The sequence below is a fragment of the Tribolium madens genome, unplaced genomic scaffold (genome assembly GCF_015345945.1).
Source record: "Tribolium madens isolate multiple individuals breed KSU strain unplaced genomic scaffold, Tmad_KSU_1.1 Scaffold_96;HRSCAF=242;Tcas5.2_LG5, whole genome shotgun sequence".
Taxonomy (NCBI): Eukaryota; Metazoa; Arthropoda; class Insecta; order Coleoptera; family Tenebrionidae; genus Tribolium; species Tribolium madens.
Window position 1 is genome coordinate 13,103,317 of NW_025401068.1, and position 20,533 is coordinate 13,123,849.

Consider the following 20,533-nt stretch of genomic DNA (forward strand, 5'->3'; position numbering starts at 1 on the left):
TTATGGCTTGGGGCGTTTTTCTTAATACAGCCTGTATCTCGGAAATTATCACTCCTATAGGTTTTTATCTTCTTATCAAAATTAAAGCTTACAAAATTTCCTACAAAAATGGTCCTTCGCATTTTTGTTGTAGGACTAATCGTAAGCAAGTTATAAGGCAGACAAAAAACATCATTTAAAAAAATGTGCTTTATTTGCATTTAAAACAGAATTAGTCTTGTAATTTAAAAAAAAAAACTGATAGTAAATTGAATTTACTGGGTCCAATACTTCATTAAAGGAGAGGGGAGTCACAAGAGTATGAATACAAACTCATCGTTTATGTAATTTATGCAGAATTTTCTGTAGAAGTCTATTTCTGCATCAAAATTTCCTACAAAAATGGTCCTATTTATTTTTGTTGTAGGACTAACCGTAGGCTTCGAAAGTTTGGTGTCTACATAAAATTGCATTAAAAATCCTTTGAAACACATTTCATTAGTATATGGTAAGTTTTTATATGTATAGAGCGTTCCCCAACTAAGCTGGTCTGCCTGAAAGGTGACTCGGGTGTAAACATTTAAACGGAGATATAAATAAAAATTTTGGATGAAAGAGAGAATCAATCTGTAAGGGGGTTAAATGGGGTGTAAATGTTTAAACAAAGATATAAACATAAAATTCTTTAGAGGTGTAAAGGGGCACTAAAATTAGATTCTTCGAAAATTAGTTTTTAAGGGAATAAAACGGTGTACACATTTAAAGGAATATAAAAACATTAAATTTAGAAAATTTGATTCTTAGAGAGTGTAGAAGTGCACTTTTCCAATTTTAATGAAATAAAATAGAGTTTAAACGCTTAAAAACAAAATTAGAAACATGAAATTTCGAATTTTGAGAGTGCAGAAGTGTACTGAGACGACACTTTATGAAAATCAACATGTAATATTTATCCATAAACATAGCCCATGCGAAGAACGAGACTACTATAACTGAATCCTATACATAACATAGGTAATTACCTAGCTTTAGAGAGTACCTAAGCCTATAGAATGGTTTTGTGAACGGGCTTTTTCCCATTTTATATCAGAAAAACACGCGGACAAAATCGCAGCCAAATGCTAGTTCAGCATATAAGGATGACTTAATAGACCCTCGTGCCACCCTCTAATAAACTGTTGGATCCAATACATTCAATTTACTGTAGGCTTTATTCAAATCATCGATATTAACTTATCTATTTATTAATATTGTACTGAACAAGACTGTAATTCGGTTTTCAATGTTTAAGTTGAAGACGAAGATGCAGAATATGAAAACTCGGAAGACTTTATAGACTCTCTAATGAAGTGTTACATTCAATAAATTCAAATTGCTTTCAGTTTTTTCAAATCACAAGATTAATTCTGTTTTAAATGCGGATAAAGCACATTTTTTAAATGATGTTTTTTGTCAGCCCTATAACTCGCTTACAGTTAGTCCTACAACAAAAATGGAAAGGACCATTTTTGTAGGAAATTTTGTAGGCTTTAATTTTGATAAGCAGGCAAAAATCGTTAGGAGTAATAGTTTCCGAGATATAAGCAAAAAAACAAAAAAAGACACCTTTAGCCCCCTCGCCCTATTTTTGTTTAATTTGACTGGGCTATTGTTGCTATTGGTTGTATTACAGATGCACCGACACGAACGCTTCTCAGCCGACTACCTTCAAAAAATCGAAACTTTGATGCAAATTCTTACTCCGTACATTTTAAACAAGTACAAAGAAATGCCAGTTGAGACTAAAGAACTGAACAAAAGTCTGGCTCATTTTCTTAAAAAATGTCTTTCACTCATGGACCGCGGCTTCGTTTTCAAACTAATTAACCTCTACATGGACAAATTTAACCCGGGGGATTCCCGAGTGTTACAAGAGTACAAATTCGCCTTTTTGGAAATCATCTGCAACCATGAACACTACATTGCCTTCAATTTACCGATTCAGCACAATAAACTCAGTCCGAAAAACCGGTCACCGGATAATCTCCAAGAGTTCACACTGTCGGAGGAGTTTTGCAAGCACCATTTCGTGGTGGCTTTGCTTCTGCAAGAGATAAAGACGTCGCTGAATGAAGTGACACATATTAGACGTATCGCCTTGAATACATTGAGGGATTTACTAGCGAAACACGAATTGGATGATAGATATCAGAATAAGGGACAGTTGAGTCGTATCGCATTGATTTATATGCCTTGGTTGGCGATCGTATTGGAGAATTTGAATAGATTAGAGGTTGGAGAGGGGAGCGATGGGCATGATGTTATCACAAATAGGATTTCATCGAGTAGTTCGTATATGTTCGGGAAGTGTTCGGCGGCGAGTGATGCGACCCCGAGGAGTCACAGGTTTACGCTGCACATTGACAAGGACAGTCCCATGCATATACGGAATTCGGCGTTTTTTGAAGCCATCGCCGGGCAAAGTAAGCCTTTTTGTCACAAACATTTATAGACACCCGGTGTTAAGTAGGGATTAAAAATCTTAGTGTGGCAACATTGACTTACAAATTCAAACGTCAAACTTTTATAGGGAACTATAAACAATAATTCAGTGTTCCAATAGATTTTTTGTCACAAACATATTAATACCGTGCGATCGAAAAAAAAAAATTAGATGGCAATCCTGATTTTTGACATCAAATGTCAGCCGAAACTTTGACAAGTTTGCGTTTTATTCATTTTGAGTGAAATAATGTTCACTTTAGAGCAGAAAATTTTTATTGTTGCAAGTTATTACAAAAATGCTGTACAAGATGAAAATTGTAAATGGTCATTTTCACTTCCAGCAAAACTTGTTGCCAACTGTAGAATATTAATCGTCGCCTACTCTAATTTACTTTTTTTTCGTTCGCACGGTACCAGGTGAATGATTGCGATTTTTATTCCTAAGTTGGCTCGAATGTAAAATCTTCAAATTTAAACGTCAAACTTTTCAATTGTCATTAATTTGTGACGGGCGTCTGCTGGTTTAGCTAAGTACCCCGGATATAATAAAAAATTAGGATTGCCAGCTCAAAAAAATAAAACTCACCAAATCTGAGTTGAAAATTGTTACGAAATTTACACCAGTTTTCACCATATTACAATATTACGATTTAAATGTCTCCAATAATGTCGAAAGTTTAGTTTTTTTACATAAACTGAGTAGTTAAAGCCTAAGAATTAGATGAAAACACATTATATTTTTTTTGGTAACAGTTCAGTGATTTTTGACTCGGTATGCCATAATCTCGTGAAAAAATGGAGTTTTTAGCTTAAAAGTCTGCTTATTCTTGAAAAGGGCAAAAAAATTACATTATTTTCAGCCTAATTCTGTGGTTTTTCGGCTGTTTTTAACAAAATTTTGCTAGGTAAATGCATTTATAGCTGAAAAAATGCTTGAGAAATGCAGAAATAATATAATGTTTGACTTAATTTGTTGATTTGTTGGTTTGTTTCAGCAAAAAACCTGTAATTTTAGATTTACAAGTATTTTCGATCAAATTTCTGGTTTCTCGGCTTATTTTTGTCTTAATTTTGCTTAAAAAAGTTAAATGAAACAAACAAAACAATATCAATATCAATTCTTTTTGAGTTTTAGGCATGTTTGGAGAAGATTTTTCAAAATTAATGAGCCTCTGTTAAAAAATACTATCAATTTCGATTGAAAATTTTAGGAAATCTTGAGTTTTTATCTCAAAAACATGCTTAAACACTTGAAAAAGCCAAAATCGACAACCTAATCAAATCTCGTAACTCAACTTTTGGTCAAATATGAGATTTTGGTGTCATCTGTTAAAAAAAACTGTACACGATAATAAAAACCAGGTAACTTTACATAATGTTATTTTAATAATATTACCAAAATAAAAACCTCTTAGGTCTATAACGCAATAGAATACTTTGTAACGTTATTCATTTCACCGAAATGAAACTCGTTATTCCTTCTTGTTTTCCCCATAAACTTACCTAAAAACCTATTTTATTACAATCTAATATGGTGAACAAGTGTTTTAAGTTAATCTATACATCTGAATATTTTCATATTTATTTACCTTTACTTCCAGAAAAATAAAATAAAATTGTAGAATTAACAAAAAAAAAACAAATAAATTGACTGAGGCTCATAGTCATTATTTGGATAAGTAACCACGGATATTTCTAACAATTGTGTCTTGATTGATTTTTTTAGAGTGTTTTTTTGTGTTTTCTATAAACTTTGTAATTTTGAACTTTGGAGGTTTGATAATTAAGGTGACGAAATAACACCGTTTTTGGCCTATTTACTTGAATTTTTGGTTTGTTTTTAACGTGATTTTTCAAAATAATTTTATTTTGAGCTGAAAAATAATTCTACTAAAGCATTCGAAAAAGGCAAAAGTAAATTGTGATATGTATTGTATTTTGTTTTTTAATTTGGTGTTTTTTTTTTTGAAAAAATCGCAAAATAGAGTTTTTTGTCGAAAAACATTGAAAATTGTCTAAAAAGATGCAAAAATGGTGTCATTTATTTTTGACCTAATTTACCATCGAGAGATCAAGATAATTTGTAATCGAGTTATCTTTGGATCCGAAAACGTATGTCTGTGAAACGTCAAATAAAATGACAAGTGGAAAGGTAAAATGGCATGACCAAAAAGATGATGATTTGATAATTAAATTTATGATTTACTTTAAAATAATGTCGGCGACTAATTCCAACCTATTTTGACGTTTTATCTTTTGACTTCTCATTTTATTTGACGTTTCAGTTTAAAAACAGACATACGTTTTCGCATCCAAAGATGACTCGATTACAAATTACCTTGATCTCTTGATATATCAGTAATTAAAAAATTGGTGTATTAAGTTTTTGTTGTAATTGCAGAGTTATAACAGTTTTTTTAATTAATTAATTTCCAAAAAATCATCGGCTATTAGAATTTTTACAAAAGTTTTAAGTAAATCACCAAACTTGCATGAAAGATCACCATTTTTTGTTTATTGTTTTATGTCCATTTTGTAGCTCTTTTTTTTGATAATTAAGGTGACGAAATAACACCGTTTTTGGCCTATTTACTTGAATTTTTGCTTTGTTTTTAACGTGATTTTGCAAAGCATTCGAAAAAGGCAAAAGTAAATTGTGATATGTATTGTATTTTGTTTTTTAATTTGGTGTAATTTATTTTTTTTTAAATCGCGAAATAGAGTTTTTTGTCCAAAAACGTTGAAAATTGTCTAAAAAGTTGCAAAAATAGTGACATTTATTTTTGACCTAATTTACTATCGAGAGATCAAGATAATTTGTAATCGAGTCATCTTTGGATCCGAAAACGTATGTCTGAAACGTCAAATAAAATGACAAGTGGAAAGGCAAAATGGCATGACCTAAAAGATGATGACTTTAATAATTAAATTTATGATTTACTTTAAAATAAAGACGGTCCTATCTATGACTATACGTCAGGACGTTTCACGTGCAACAGATCCAAAGATGACTCGATTATAAATTATTTTGATCTCTTGATATATCAGTAATTAAAAAATTGGTGTATTAAGTTTTTGTTGTAATTGCAGAGTTATAACAGTTTTTTTAAATTCCAAAAAATCATCGGATATTAGAATTTTTACTAAAGTTTTAACTAAATCACCAAAAATCACAATTTTTTGTTTTATATTTTGTAGCTCTAGTCAACGGTAACTCTCTAAGCATCGACTCTGACATTTCCGCCATCTCCGGGGACGCGCAATCGACCGCATCCCAAGACACAACCATCGTCCGCGAGGACATCCTCCGCAACGGCGATTCAAAACCCTCCCACACACGCACCACCTCCCATGTGCAACGCTACGACAAACTTCAACTATCGGAAGTGAAAGACGTCCTCTTGATCTTCCTCTTCGTCGTCAAATACATCAGCGAGGAGCAGTTGATCACGTGGTGGCAGCAATACAGCGACGGCGACGTGACCAACTTTTTTACAATTCTCGAAATGTGTCTGCACTGTTTCAAGTATGTGGGGGAGCGCAATGTGACAGTGGTCAAATCGCAGATTGTTGATAATGTTAAGAGCAATTCGAAGAAGGCTCACACGTTGCCAGCGCGAATGAATCCGGCCGAGATCAATCACGAGAATACCAGCACTTTGGTGATCCACATGGCGAATAGAGAGAATTTGGTGAGTGGTGAGAACGAAGTGCAGAAGAAACAGCAAGCTGTGCTAGAGCAGCATCTAGCGACTGAAGTGGGAATGATCACTTTGGATGCGATGGGGCTGTATTGTATGAATTTCCGGAAGAATTTGCTAGTTGGGGATGGGGATAATGATGTGATGAGGCAAATTTTCGAAATTTATTTGGGTTTTATGCAAATTGGGCAAAGTGAAGCGTTGTTCAAGCATGTGTTTGCGGCGTTGAGGGCGTTTATCAACAACTACTCGGCGGTGCTGTTTCAAGGTAAGAAACACTTTTTTTTTCATCATAGACAGAATTCGCGCCACGAAAAAATTACAAACTAAGACAAGATACCAAAAACATGGAAAAAATGTCCGAAAAATTCAATCTGTCAAAAAATTTTGACATTTAGTTTTTGACATTTGACATTTTTTATGTCTATTTAATGATACTGATGATCTTGAATATGTTTTTTTTTATAATTATTTAGTAAACGTACAAAAATTTTGACAATGAAGGGGTGACAATTTTTGTTATCTATTACTAAACCGAGATAGCTTGAACGCTCTTACACCCGTATAAAACGTTAATTTAACCATCTTTGTCACGCGATAGCAATTGTTTATACCTGGAGATTGTTTATACCTGACTTGTCAGGTAACAAATTTTGCGTTGTTGCTTCGAATTTCGGGCGGAATGCAAACTAAATTCTGTTTCTCATATTTTATTTATTATTATTATGTTGTAACACTAATAACTAATATTTTGTGAATTTTATTTTTAATGACTCAAAAAAACAGGTGGGCGCCGAGTGTTACCAACCGATACCAACTAACACAAAATTCTCTAGGCAACAAAAAATTTATTTTTGTAATTAAAATAAGAAAAAAGGGGACGCAAATTAGAAAAAATAGCATAAAATACTCGTTTTATAATGGCATTGGCGCACTCATCCCATAGAAAACTCGTGCGCCAAATCAACCCTTATAAAACTTGTTCTTTAATATACTATTATGCAAAATTATTACAATATAGTATTCATTTTGTTTAAATACTGTATTTTAATTTTGTCATTAGTTAATTTAAAAGCAAACCAAAAACAAAAAATATCAGAATAAGATAATTTGCGAAGTCAGAACAATTTGATGACAAAACTGATTTGAAGAAAATTAAAAAAAAGACAAAGCGACGCTAAAAACTTTTAAGATAGAATTTACAAAAAATAAGAAAGAAAGAAATAAAGTTGAAAAATTATAAACAAGGATGTTAAAAACGAGTAAAAAGAAAGCACAATATAAGAAAGAATAAAAATATGGTAAAATGAATATTGGACTTAAAATTAGAAGAATGTAGGACAGAAATATTGGAGAAAGAATAAAATTATGAAAAAGTATCAAAAATGGATAAAAGTAGACAAAAAAATCGAAAAAAACAGAAAACTTAAAAGTAATTTAATATAACTAAACAGGAAGACTGAATGAAACAAGAAAATAGTAAACAGTGTGAAATATAATGTGAAAATATAAGGATACATTAATTGAATTGCATTTTTGTCTTGGAGTTAATTTCGGTGGCAAACAAGTCGGAAAAATAATTGTTTCTTGAGCATTTTATGTCTATTTAATGATATTGACGATTTCCTCTACTAATAGCCTGTAGCAAAAATAATGGAAAATTATTTTTCCAACAGAAATAAATTTTTTTCCACGTTCCTGGTATCTTAACTTATATGGCATTTTTCTGTGGGGCGCGAGTTTTGGCTCACCCTGTAGGTATAATTAGTAATTTTCTTTTTGCAGGCAATGCTTTTCTTTGTGGCCGTTTGTGTTACGAACTCCTCAAGTGTTGCAATAGTCGTTTATCGTCAGTTCGTCAGGAATCTTGTGCATTATTGTACCTTTTAATGCGAAGTAATTTTGAATTTACCAATCGGAAGGGTTTAACACGTGTTCATCTCCAAGTTATAATATCAGTCTCTCAAATGCTGGGTTGTATCGTAGGATTGAATAATGCCCGGTTTCAAGAGAGTTTATCCATGATTAACAGCTACGCGTCTAGTGATAAGGCCATGAAAGGGACAGGTAATAAAAAACTTTTGTTTGCTAAAGTTGCCATTCTTGAGTGTATTTTAACGACCAATTCATAATTTCAGTTCTTATTAAAATATATACAGGGTTATTCATAAATATGAAGCAATATTTGATCCTCAAAAATGAGCTATAATATAAAATGATGTTAATTTAAATAATTAACATCATTAAAATTCTTATCAATAGAGATCGGACAGGAGTTATTATTTAAATTATTAAATTATTTATTTTATAGGTCATTTTTGAGGTTCAAATATTGCTTCATATTTATGAATAACCCTATATGTACAGGGTGCTGCATTTTGGATGTCCGAATAGGGAATCTCCGAAACTAAGAGGTTTAGCCAAAAACGAGTAATACATTCTGGGGCTCATTTTTTGAAAAAATAATATTGGTTAAGACCGCACACCGCTATCGTCTTTTGTTTTCGACTTATAGACAAAAATTGACATTTTAGCGAAATCTAAAAAAATTCATATCTTCGTTATTATAAAAGACACAGATTTGAAATAAAGACATTATATAGGCACTTTTTTACGTAGAATTTAATAATGTAGTTAACAATTTTTTTCAGTTGTTTGTTTGGCCGTCATAAAATAAACTTGTATTTTTTTAAATGGGAATGGCTATGTCATTTTTAAAAAGCTTGTTTTTTTCTTATCTAAAAAATATATTTTCATAACAAATTTTTATAAAACATTTTTAGCAAAAAATTATCTTTGATATTTGTTCGCAGTTGGCCATGAAAAAATGTTGCATCTTCAACTAAAAGGATTTAAACTATATTATATTCAACCAGTGTCACTAATGAAAGAGTTTTCTAAGTACTAAGTGATGAAAAAGATGCAAAATAAATTGTAAATCAACTTATTGMCGACTAATAACATTTCTTTGTTTTTAAACAAGKTAACATTACCATTGCAACTTRWYMMYWWKKWWYYYMMMTMMWAAAAAAAGCCGCTTTAATTCTTCAATAAAATYTATTTTATATGACACAAAAATYWCGATATTTCTATTCAAATACCCAAATTCCATCTATGTGAAACGTTATCCTACCTCCATTAGATCATCAAAAAAATGTTTTTTCTAATTGTGTTGACTATTGACACATTTGTTTTTCCTATTTTTGGATTTTTTAAAAATATGTAATAATTTTGTTCTGAGGCGCTCGGATATTTGTTCAATGCTTCTACCGTATCTTTTAAATCTTTATAATTTTATCTATTTTTTTATCTATTTTACAGTTCACAAAACTCTTATTGATTATTTTTTACACATTTGGAGTGAAATAGTTTTTCCATGGCCAACTATTATCACACAAAATATGTATTTCACTTTTTAAGTAAGTTTAAAAAAAAAACATTTTGTTACAAATATATATTTTTTAGATCAGAAAAAAATAAGATTTTCAAAATTGCCATAGTCGCCTATGATTTCCATTTAAAAAAATACAAGTTTATCTTATTACGGCTAAACTAATAATTGAAAAAAATTGTTAACTACATTATTAAATTCCTCGTAAAAAACTGCCTCTATAATGTCCTTATTTCAAATCCGTATCTTCTATAATAACGAAGATATGAATTTTTTTAGATTTCGCCAAAATGTCAATTTTTGTCTATAAGTCGAAAACAAAAGACGATAGCGGGATGAGGTTTTAACCAATATTATTTTCTCAAAAAATGAGACCCAGAATGTATTCGTTTTTGGCTAAACCTCTTAGTTTCGGAGATTCCCTATTCGGACATCCAAAATGCAGCACCCTGTACAGTAGTGAACATAAATAAATAGGACGAGTCGAAAAATCAAGTAATCATTTTTTTTTTTAATTTAGTTTGAATTTGGCTTTATAATAATTATGACATTTGTCACACAGATTTGTCAAAAAATGAAGTTAAAAAAAATGCCTTAAATAAGCGATATTGGTCAAACAAATTGCTCAGTGCTATAATATTAATAAAATTATAGTATTAGAGAGTATTAGAAAAAAAAATAGTTTTAATAGTTATTTAATAAACAAGTTTGTTAATGAAGGCGATTATTAATCGAGATTCTTTAATAGTTGAGATATAATGTTAAAGTTATTGTCACTGTTTTTTTTTCTGTGCATATATCTGGTTGTCCATGTTAAAACTTCGAAATCGAAAAGTGTATTAATGACGTCCATCAATATATCTTTCTCTAGACAAAACCATTCATTAATGTTGACATTAACAGACGGTTAACGAAAAAATAATTTTATTAAATCCTAATCTAAATTGAATTATTCTGTTTTATGTTGCAAAATTATTTTTTTTGCATTCCAATTACAACACTTCTGGGAAGTTTGAATGTCTAAAAACGAAGAATTGCAAATATTTTTTAATATTTTTTTAATGTTTGAATAATTTTCGGAAAGTTCTCATTCCGCGAAATAATTACGTAATACACGATTTATGGTATTTTTGGTAGCGCTACAGGTTTTTTAAAATTTTAGTTTCCGTATATAAAACAGAAAATGTATAATTTTTGTTAAAACTTACCTTTTTTCAATAATTTTCTGCTTAATTTTGTGTTTTAATTTCCATTTTTTTTCTGTTTTAATGTAATATTTTAACTTTGTGTGATGTTTTTGAAATATTTTTTTTAACTCTTCTAGTTGCCACCAGAAACAAAAATTAAATATACTCCTATCTATTTTTTAAAATTGCTATTTGAACGGAAAATTTTTATTTGGGTACAGTTTTATAGCATCACAACAGCAGTTGAACATTTTTTTTTATCAATAAAGTGTGAAAAAAAGGAAATGTTACGATGTTTGGAAACGAAATATAGAACATTTCTAGTATTAAGTGGTATGTGACTAAAACTACTTTCAAGATATAAAATTTGATGTTTTACCTCTTTCGTTTCTTCTTCAATGCTGCCAATGTAATTTCAGAATTACTGGCCACTCTGATCTAAAAATTTAAATTTAAAAATTTTTTAAATAAAAAATACAAAGTGAGCAAAATGTATGGAATGGAGTAGCGCATATTTTATTTGCTTTCAGAAAATAATAATGAATGAAATTTAAATGCTATAAAATGAGCGTGTTTTGAAATTGAAATTTTGTTGTTTTCGAATTATTGCGATTTTTTTCAACTTATAAATTTACTTTCTGTTAAAGTCGTAGGAAAAATTTTTACAGAACTCATAAACAAAACCAAAAATTTTTCCTGATAAAACATCACATTTTTATGATGTTTTAATATTTTTTAGTTATACTGGGACATCTTTTTAACTCTGTTCAATTTAAAAAAACACAGATCAATCCATTGCTGTCATTCAATGATAGTCTTAATATCTCTATACAATTTAAGAGCAACGAAATAAAATTTGCTTTGTTTAAATGAAGATGATGACAAAACAAATAGAAATATTACAGCCAGAAACAACGTTAAATACACAATAAGAAATAAAGATAAAGCAAAAGTTTCACTGAAAACAACAATTAAAAAAAAAAATAAAAACACAAATTTTTGCTTGGTCTTACGTTTTTGATTTTTTTTTAAAAACGCTGCTCATACGATTAAACATAGAAAGAAAATGTAAAGGACAAATTTGTAGAGAACTAAATTTGCTTTAAAAAAGTCGCCCACATCATACTATTTTCAGCTCTACAGACAGTCAAAACACTTTTTCCTATCTTTAATCGTATGTGCAACGTTTTCAAAAAAAGTCAAAAAAATTAGGCGAAGCAAAAAAAAATTTTTAATTGTTATTGGTGAAATTTTTGCTACATAATTTTTTACTGTGAAATATACTTAACATTCTATCTGCATGTAATTTCTCTGCTGTTTTCTCATAGTCTTTATTAAAATAAAGCAATTTTTCATTTGGTTGCTCTTAAATTGTAGACAAATTGAAGTTAGGGCTATGTTCAGAGTTAAAAAAATGTCCCTGTATACATATTTCACTTTATTGTAGAGACACAAGATATACAGGGTGTTCCGTCTAAATCCCACTTTAGAAGTATTGGGAGTTGCAATAATCGTATTTATTTGAAAATTGGTACATAGCCATAAACCATTAAGTCCTCCTAAATGAAAATATTTTCAAGATGGCGGCACTTCCGCTTATACCGGAAGTCGGTCTCAACATTCTTATTTTAAATGGAAAGGTATATTTTTTACTGCGTTTTTGGATTAATCGGGTTATTTTAAGGGAATTTTCATCAGCTTTCCCTATACCTAAATTTAGCCGTTTTTGAAATATTTGGAGTTTTTCAAAAAATTTTGTATTTGCACCTTCCACTTTAAAAACCGGTAACTCTGCTATTTTTTAAAATTTTGAATTCGTTTTTTGGCGTTTGAAAGAGAAAGCTTAGATCTTTCTTTCGGTGTTTTCAAATTTTGAAAAAAAAGTTAACAAACCATAAAATTTTAAGGTTACTTTTGTAATAATTRAAATACCCATAACTCAATTTTTTCAAATGAAATACCCCAATTTTTATTTTACTAAATGGAGGAGAATTTAATTCTGCATCGATCTGTATTAACATTCCCTATACCTAAACTTAATAATTTTTAAGATATGGTGACTTTTTGTTGAGACTGCCGAAAATCTGTTATTAGCCACATTCGTTTTCGTATAGTTTGCTATGGAAATAAAAAATGTCAAAATTGTTTCTCAATAAATGTCGACTTATTATTTGACAAATAGTGCCAAAATATGGAGAGACAAAGCTACTCAAACTTAGATTTAATTAATTTATTTTGTATTTATGGAGAGTGTAACAAAATTATGATGTCGTTCTTTAAACAAAAATAAACTTTTCTCACTTGTTAGCTTTAAATAATGATTGCATGGTAGAACCTATCAATAATAATTAAGTTTGCATAACTTTTATTCTCCATATTTTTTCACTATTTGGCAAATAATAAGTCACTGTCGACGTTTACTGAGAAACAAGTTGACATTTTTGATTTCCATAGCAAACTATGTGAAAACGGGTATGGCTAGTAATAAATTTTCTGTAGTATTAAAAAAAAGTCCATAACTTGAAAATTATTAAATTTAGGTATAGGGAATGTTAATACAGATCAATGCACAATTAAATTCTCCTCTATTTAGTAAAATAAAAATTGGGGTATTTTATTTGAAAAAATTGAGTTATGAGTATTTGAATTATTACAAAAGTAACCTTAAAATTTTGGGATATGTTTTTTTTTTCAAAATTTGAAAACATTAGAAAAAGGATCTAAGCTTTCTCTTTCAAACGCCAAAAAAACGAATTTAAAATCTTAAAGAATGGCAGAGTTACCGGTTTTTAAAGTGGAAGGTGCAAATCCAAAAATTTTTGAAAAACTCCAAATATTTCAAAAACAGCTAAATTTAGGCATAGGGAAAGCTGATGAAAACTCCCTTTAAATAACCCGATTAATCCAAAAACGCAGTAAAAATATACCTTTTCATTTAAAATAAGAAAGTTTAGACCGACTTCCGGTATAACCGGAAGTGCCGCCATCTTGAAAATATTTTCATTTAGGAGAACTTAATGGTTTATGGCTATGTACCAATTTTCAAATAAATACAATTATTCCAACTCCCAATACTTCTAAAGTGGGGTTTAGACGGAACAGCCTGTAGAGAGTTTCGACTTTTTTAATTCCACGCACGATTAACTTCGAATGCGTGGTTTCCCAACACATTGTTATGCTTTCATTACCTTCATCATAGTTTTAATCTGTTTATTTTAGGTTTTCCTGTGGAGGTGAAAGACTTGACGAAACGCATCCGCACCGTCCTCATGGCAACCCTCCTAATGCGCGAACACCACCACGACCCGGAGATGTTGGTAGACCTGCAACACAGTCTTGCCAACTCCTACGCCTCCACGCCCGAGTTGCGTCGCACTTGGTTGGAGACGATGACCCGCAATCATCTCCGTGACTCCAACTTCTCCGAGGCCACTTGCTGCCAACTGCACATCGCCGCCCTCATGGCCGAGTACCTCAAACTGAAGCGCATCCAATCGTGGGGCGCCGAAGTGTTCGCAAAGATGTCGTCGAACATCTCGCGCGATGAAAAGGGCCTCAAGTTGGACGCCGGCGTCCTAGATGTGCAATACACCGAGATTGTGCTCTTGGAACAGCTGGAAACCTGCGTCCAATATGTTGATAAATCGGAGAGGTATGAAATTATGGGCGAGTTGTATAAGTTGATTGTGCCGATTTATGAGAAAGCGAGGAATTATGAGATGTTGATGAAGTCGTATCAGACGCTGGCGCAGAATTACGAGAAGGTGGTGCAGGCGAATAAGAGTGGGAGGAGGCTGCTGGGGAGGTACTACAGGGTGGGGTTTTACGGACAGGCCTACTTTGAGGAGGACAGTGGAGTGGAGTATGTGTACAAGGAGCCGAAAGTGACGTCGTTGAGTGAGATTTCGGAACGGTTACAGAAGCAATACTGTGATAAATTTGGACAGGATGTCGTCAAAATGATTCAGGATTCGACACCGGTGAGTTTTGACCATTTTAACATGAAACAACATTAAATTAAAACAATTTAGGTAAATGTGAACGAATTGGACGCTAAATTGGCTTACATACAAGTGACCCATGTGACCCCATATTTGGAGAAAACCGATTTGGAAGATCGACAAAACGAATTCGAGCAAAACCATGACATTGATACTTTCATGTTCGAAACACCGTTTACAAAAGACGGGAAAGCTAGAGGGAATCCGGAGGAGCAGTGGAAAAGACGGACAATTCTCAAAAGTAAAAACACAACAAAAAATTTGGTGATTTTACGTATTAGGTGGAGATTAGCCCTTATTTGTAAATTTTAGGGCTAGCTTAGTACTCCAACTAAAAAAAAATTCATTAATCGTTGACTGATTTTCTTGAAATTTTTAAAATTTCTGTAATTTATTCTAAGTGAGCCACCGCTGGCTAAAAACACAAAAAATGGTCTGTTGTTTGAGAATTTGAATTTTTTTGGACCATTTTGAATCAGAAAATTGTTCATTACGGCCCTGGTATCATTCAAATTGTTCTGAATTTTGCACTGATTGTACATAAAGAATCAATCTGTAGAATTTGAAATTTCTTTCGAAGATTTGGCAAGCGGTTTTATCCCTCATTTGTGAATTTTGGGGCTAGCTTAGCACTACAACTACAAAATTGCTTTAATTTCAATATTTATTAAACGATTTTGTTCAAATTTTTAATGTTGGCAGTAATTCATTCTAAGTGAGGTACCGCTGGTGACAAACAAAAAAATCTTGTTTGAAAATTTGATTTTTTTAACCGTTTTGCACTAATTGTATGGAAAAAATCAGTCTGTCGTATTATGTATTTAAAAAAAAAATTGACAAATAAAGGCTTAAACCGCTAAACCCGATTTGAATCAGTGTTTTTGAATCAAAAAATTGAGCAATATACAAATTTTAGTACACAATAAATGTACTAAATACACATTTTTATGTTATGTAAATATGTTATGTAAATTTTTCAAAATCATATTTAGTTTGGACATTTGACAGTAAAGAAAATTAATTAACGTTTATTCTTCAAATAATTATTTTTTATATTGACAATAAAAGCAAAGAAGCCGATTTTTAAAACAAAAATTTTAGTTATTTCTATTTTTTTTGTCGAAAAATCTAAGACATCTTCTGATTGGTTGATTTTCAAAGACATAATTGATTGGCTAAAGATCGAACAATGACACTAATTTTTATGCATTATAGTACATTACAAGCGAGGTGGTATGGCATTACCCCGAGTGCTTATGTATGCCATCGAGAGGCGCTAGCCTCGAGATTGGATAAAGCACAAGGGGTAATGCCATTACCACCGAGGTTTGTATGCTATTTTATTCACAATCACATTATTTTCAGTCAAAAATTTGAGTAAAATAAAGTTCTAACAATGTTAAGGTCCAAACGTGGTAGGCCATCCAAATGACGTTTGATTTTTGACATTTCAGAAATGTCAAAGAAAATATTGAAATGATGTGTAAATCTAATTTAAAGTCGTCGAAATGGAGCAATGTACTCCCCCAGAATTAAGAGAAACTGCTACAAAAGCAATTGAATACTAATTTATCGAAATATTATGCGTAACTTGATAATTTAAAAGAACAAATTTCGGGTATTTTCGTAATTTTAACGTTGGCAATCCTGCATATTACCACCCAAGAGGAGTAACATTTATTACTCTTCATGAGAAATAATGACATGTTTCCCAACCTTAAAAAGGTTAGTGATCGGCATATTACATTAGTGAATAAAATAATTTTTTACTTTTTATTGGTTTAATCGAAAGTGCATGATTCATATTGGCTCTGGGGTTGGCTCCACCCATTGTGCAAAATTAGATCCAATCACACTAAACGCTGATTTGTTATAAAAATTCAATTCAGAATTTAATAATTATTCACGATTTTTTAAATGGGTGGTGCTAGGTTTTTGTCGGATTTTGGCCAATAAGAAATAAAAACCGGTTTGTTCTCACAAGTGGTAATTACCTGAAAGGGAAATGATTATTATTGGTCCTTGTAATCGTACCAATAAATTAACAAATGTATCCAACCAATTAAATTCAAGATTTTTTAATAACCTCACCGATTATCCATAAAAAATTGTTTTTTCAATTTGAATTTGCTTTGAAAAAGGCGCAAAAATAATGAATTTTAATTAATTTTCCCAATTAGTCACGAAAAATTAATGTTAGATAAGGGACTATTTTGTCAATTTTTTTCTCAATGGATTCCAAAAAAAATGCAAATTAAAGCTTTCATATGACTTTTAAAAATGATAAATTTAAATTTGTTTCCTCAATTGGCTTTGAAAAAATCATATCTTTTTCCTGTTTAGCATAACAAAGTTAATAAAAAAGTACTGTTACCAATAAATTGACAATATTTGGACAATTTGTAGAAATTTAATTCTTCATTTGACAATGAAAATAAATCGTTTTGGTGATAAAAAATAAGGACTATATTTGTAAATTAAAATTAAAAACTAATTTTGCAATTCTTTCTTGAGACGAAATGTCAACAACTGTCAGAAGTGTCAGATTGAATGATTGAAATCCAACGCACTCTTAGTGATTAATTTAGGCACTTTTAGACCTTTTTCCATTATGAAACTCTACTACTTTATAGAATTATGATTGAATTTTTGTTCCTTACCTTCACTCAATCTCCACTTTTTGCCGTTTTCTACTTTTAGTGCTTCCAAATTTTCCAACAATTTCTAGGAAAAAACAATTGCTATCGTGCGACAAAGATGGTTAAATTAACGTTTTCCACGGTAAGGTATAACTAAAACGATCATTTTTTAGCCGAATACTCGTTTCCGTACGTCAAAAAACGGATCAAAGTCGCGTCGAAACGAACAATCGAACTCAGTCCAATCGAAGTAGCCATCAATGAAATGCAGATCCGGGTCCAGGAGTTGGAAGATGTCGTTTTCACCGAACCTACCGATGCGAAAAAACTGCAATTGTTGCTACAAGGAAGTGTTTGTGTGCAAGTCAATGCCGGGCCACTAGCTTACGCGTCTGTGTTTTTGGATCCGGCCCTGTGCAATATGTATCCTGAGGATAAAGTCGAGGAGTTGAAGGATATTTACAGGTTGGTGGCTTATTCTTGTGTTGTTTGTTTTGATTTGCTTTTTTAGAGATTTTTTGAAAATTTGCTATTCGGCGTTGCAAGTAAATGGGAAATTAATATCGCAAGACCAGTACGAATACCAAGAAGTGTTGAGGCAAAATTACAAGAAGTTGTGTACGTCGCTTTCTAACCTGTTTGGGGAGTCGTTGTGGCCCCATGATGAAACTGGAAGTTTCAAAAGGAATAGTATGGCGTTATTTAGTGCGATAAGTGGGGCTTCGCAAAATTCGAGTACCGCATAAATAATGTCAAAAGTTGTGTTTGTTTCCCGAGGAGGGCTGATGTGAATGAATATAATCTTCTGTTTTGTTTTCTATGTAATTTATGAAGAATTAACTAGGAATTCGTAATTGTTGTTGTGAAATTAATTTAATTAATTCATAGTCAAATTGCATAAGGGTTATGTATATCTGGTAACTATACACTCAAAGTTCAAAAAATATGCGGATATTCTCACTGCTAAATAGTGCTATTTAGAGAGCAGGATAGTCTTTGATACGTGTTTTGTACTTTTATAAAGGTTTCTGAAGACTGAGAGCTCAATTTTTGACTTTGATTCTGCTGGAGAACCACAAGAATGAATCTTTTTTAACAAATTGTCAATGTTTTTGTGTGTGGGCTGTGAAATTAACATGAAATGAAGAAAACTAATCTTTAGTAAAATCTAGTTAAACTAATGCATTTGAATTTCCCGCCAATACCTTTATTTCAACATGTCAAACATTCGAATTATTTATTAAGTTAGAAACTTGCCAAATGTGTTTCTGTTTAGCATCAGATGTTATTTATTGTACCTCATTACTGCGACATTTATTTTTATTTTCATGATTCAGACGAGTTATATTTTTTATAATTTTACTTTCATAGACTTAATGTTTCTTAAATTTATTGTTGTATTAAACTATTACACTTCAATACATCAATGATTTATTTATTCGAGTTTCCCTGTGACTTTTTTATTTTTCTTGTTTTTTTTTTAAATTTATAAGTATCTTAGTCGCAAACCGTTTTTACAGAACCACAACAACTTTTGGTTACTTTCATTGGATTAAGTTGGTGCGTATTTGAAGTTTAAAGTGAAACGTCAAAACTGTCAAGTTTGTTTGATCAAAAATGACCACCGCTGCTAGACCCACGTTCGAGCCGGCCCGCGGGGGCCAGGGGCGTAACGAGAAGGACCTCAGTGCTATATCTCGCCAATATTCCAGTCGCGATCTGCCCGGCCACACGAAACTCAAATACAGGTAAACATAACCTCACTTCTTCTCGAAATAACAATAATGTTTCCTCAGGGAGCACGGCCAGGGCACTGTTGAGGAGATTCGCTCGCGGGATTTCCGCAAAGAGCTCGAGGAGCGCGAAAGGGAAGCCAAGGGGTCTCGAGGGGCGCGTCCGTCCGATCACAAGAGGCTGAAATTGGACCAAGTGCCTGCGGCCAGTTTGGACGCGGACGATCCCTTGGACGAAGAGGATTCGGATAGTGAGGAGAGCGAGGATGATATGGAGTCGCTACTAGCTGAATTAAATAAGATCAAGAAGGAGAGGGCGATGGAGCAGGCCAAGAAGGAGATTGAAAAGAGGCAAGAGGAGGAGAGGATCCGTATGGAGAATATCTTGAGTGGGAATCCGTTATTGACGCATTATTCCTCCGGGGCGGCCAAAACGGACCACAAGGTGAAGAGGAGGTGGGACGATGATGTGGTTTTCAAAAATTGTGCAAGATCTGAGCCCGAAAAGAAGACCAATGTGTTCATTAATGACTCTCTGAGGTCAGACTTTCATAAAAAATTTATGGAGAAGTATGTTAAGTAATGTTTGGCTCATTTATGTTAATTGATAGGATTAATTTAGCTCTATTTTGTACAATAAATTTATCGATTATTATTAATTCCCAAGGCAAATAAAAGTCTATAAAATACACTGTGTTTTATTTCTTCTTTTAAAATACCAAAAACAGTGTTTTTTTTTAAAGAAAAACAAAATTTAATTAAAATTATTACCTCTTACATTTACTTATTCTACAATTTTATTTCTTACGATCAATACAAACATCAGACAAAAAATCCCTCCCCCAAATCACACTTGTACCATGTTTAATTTTTTCAAGGCTATAATTGGCTTAATTTCCGAATCTATGACTAAAATATTAATTTTTAAACGCAAAGACAATATTAGTGATTAGATTTATATTTACAAAATTATTCTTTTAAGAAGAAAATAATTCGTAAATAACTACTCACCGATATTGATTTCTGGAGTCTAACTGCAATTTAATTTATTTTATCGATTTATATCCCGCTAAAAGTTTATAAAGTATGATTTTATGGAGCCCACCGATCCAATGAGAAACTTTATACTTGCTGACTTTCGGCGTCATGCGATTAAATAATGGCTGTGACCGGAAATCAAAAATAATAAAGTATGGAACCAAGCGGTTTTTTTTTAAATTATTTGTCTCCAGAAAATAATTATTATTATAAATTAAAGTAATATGTAAAATATTATCGTATTTTGAGGGGGAAATTTTGTTTTGTTTTTGAGTTACGCGAGTTTTTTGCCAAAATTGCAAATTATGTATTTTTTTTCATTTTCTTGACAAGTTTGCGTTTTATTCATTTTGAGTGAAATAATGTTCACTTTAGAGCAG

General features: G+C 31.7%; 2 protein-coding genes across 2 annotated transcripts in view; both read left to right on the forward strand.

The window, feature by feature from the left end:
- Nucleotides 1-18,818, forward strand: part of LOC123013552 (dedicator of cytokinesis protein 9) — a 32,355-nt gene extending 13,537 nt beyond the window's left edge. Inside the window, exons 9-15 of the mRNA XM_044412130.1 lie at nt 1,652-2,441; nt 5,662-6,432; nt 7,950-8,231; nt 13,962-14,722; nt 14,774-14,984; nt 17,556-17,847; nt 17,894-18,818. Coding sequence (XP_044268065.1) covers nt 1,652-2,441; nt 5,662-6,432; nt 7,950-8,231; nt 13,962-14,722; nt 14,774-14,984; nt 17,556-17,847; nt 17,894-18,128 — 3,342 coding nt within the window. The 3' untranslated portion in view covers nt 18,129-18,818. The remainder of the gene's footprint in view (nt 1-1,651; nt 2,442-5,661; nt 6,433-7,949; nt 8,232-13,961; nt 14,723-14,773; nt 14,985-17,555; nt 17,848-17,893) is intronic.
- Nucleotides 18,819-18,867: 49 nt separating this feature from the next.
- On the forward strand, nt 18,868-19,804 carry LOC123013554 (protein CWC15 homolog). The gene is made up of 2 exons (XM_044412134.1): nt 18,868-19,130; nt 19,179-19,804. The coding sequence occupies exons 1-2, from the start codon at nt 19,000-19,002 to the stop codon at nt 19,696-19,698; spliced, it is 651 nt and encodes a 216-aa protein (XP_044268069.1). The 5' UTR covers nt 18,868-18,999; the 3' UTR covers nt 19,699-19,804.
- Nucleotides 19,805-20,533: the final 729 nt, after the last annotated feature.

Excerpts from the sequence above, each read along its gene's own strand:
- LOC123013554 (XM_044412134.1), top strand. The coding sequence starts at position 19,000 with ATGACCACCGCTGCTAGACCCACGTTCGAGCCGGCCCGCGGGGGCCAG. Across the intron at positions 19,131-19,178 it reads CACACGAAACTCAAATACAG|GGAGCACGGCCAGGGCACTG; the intron begins GTAAACATAACC and ends ATGTTTCCTCAG.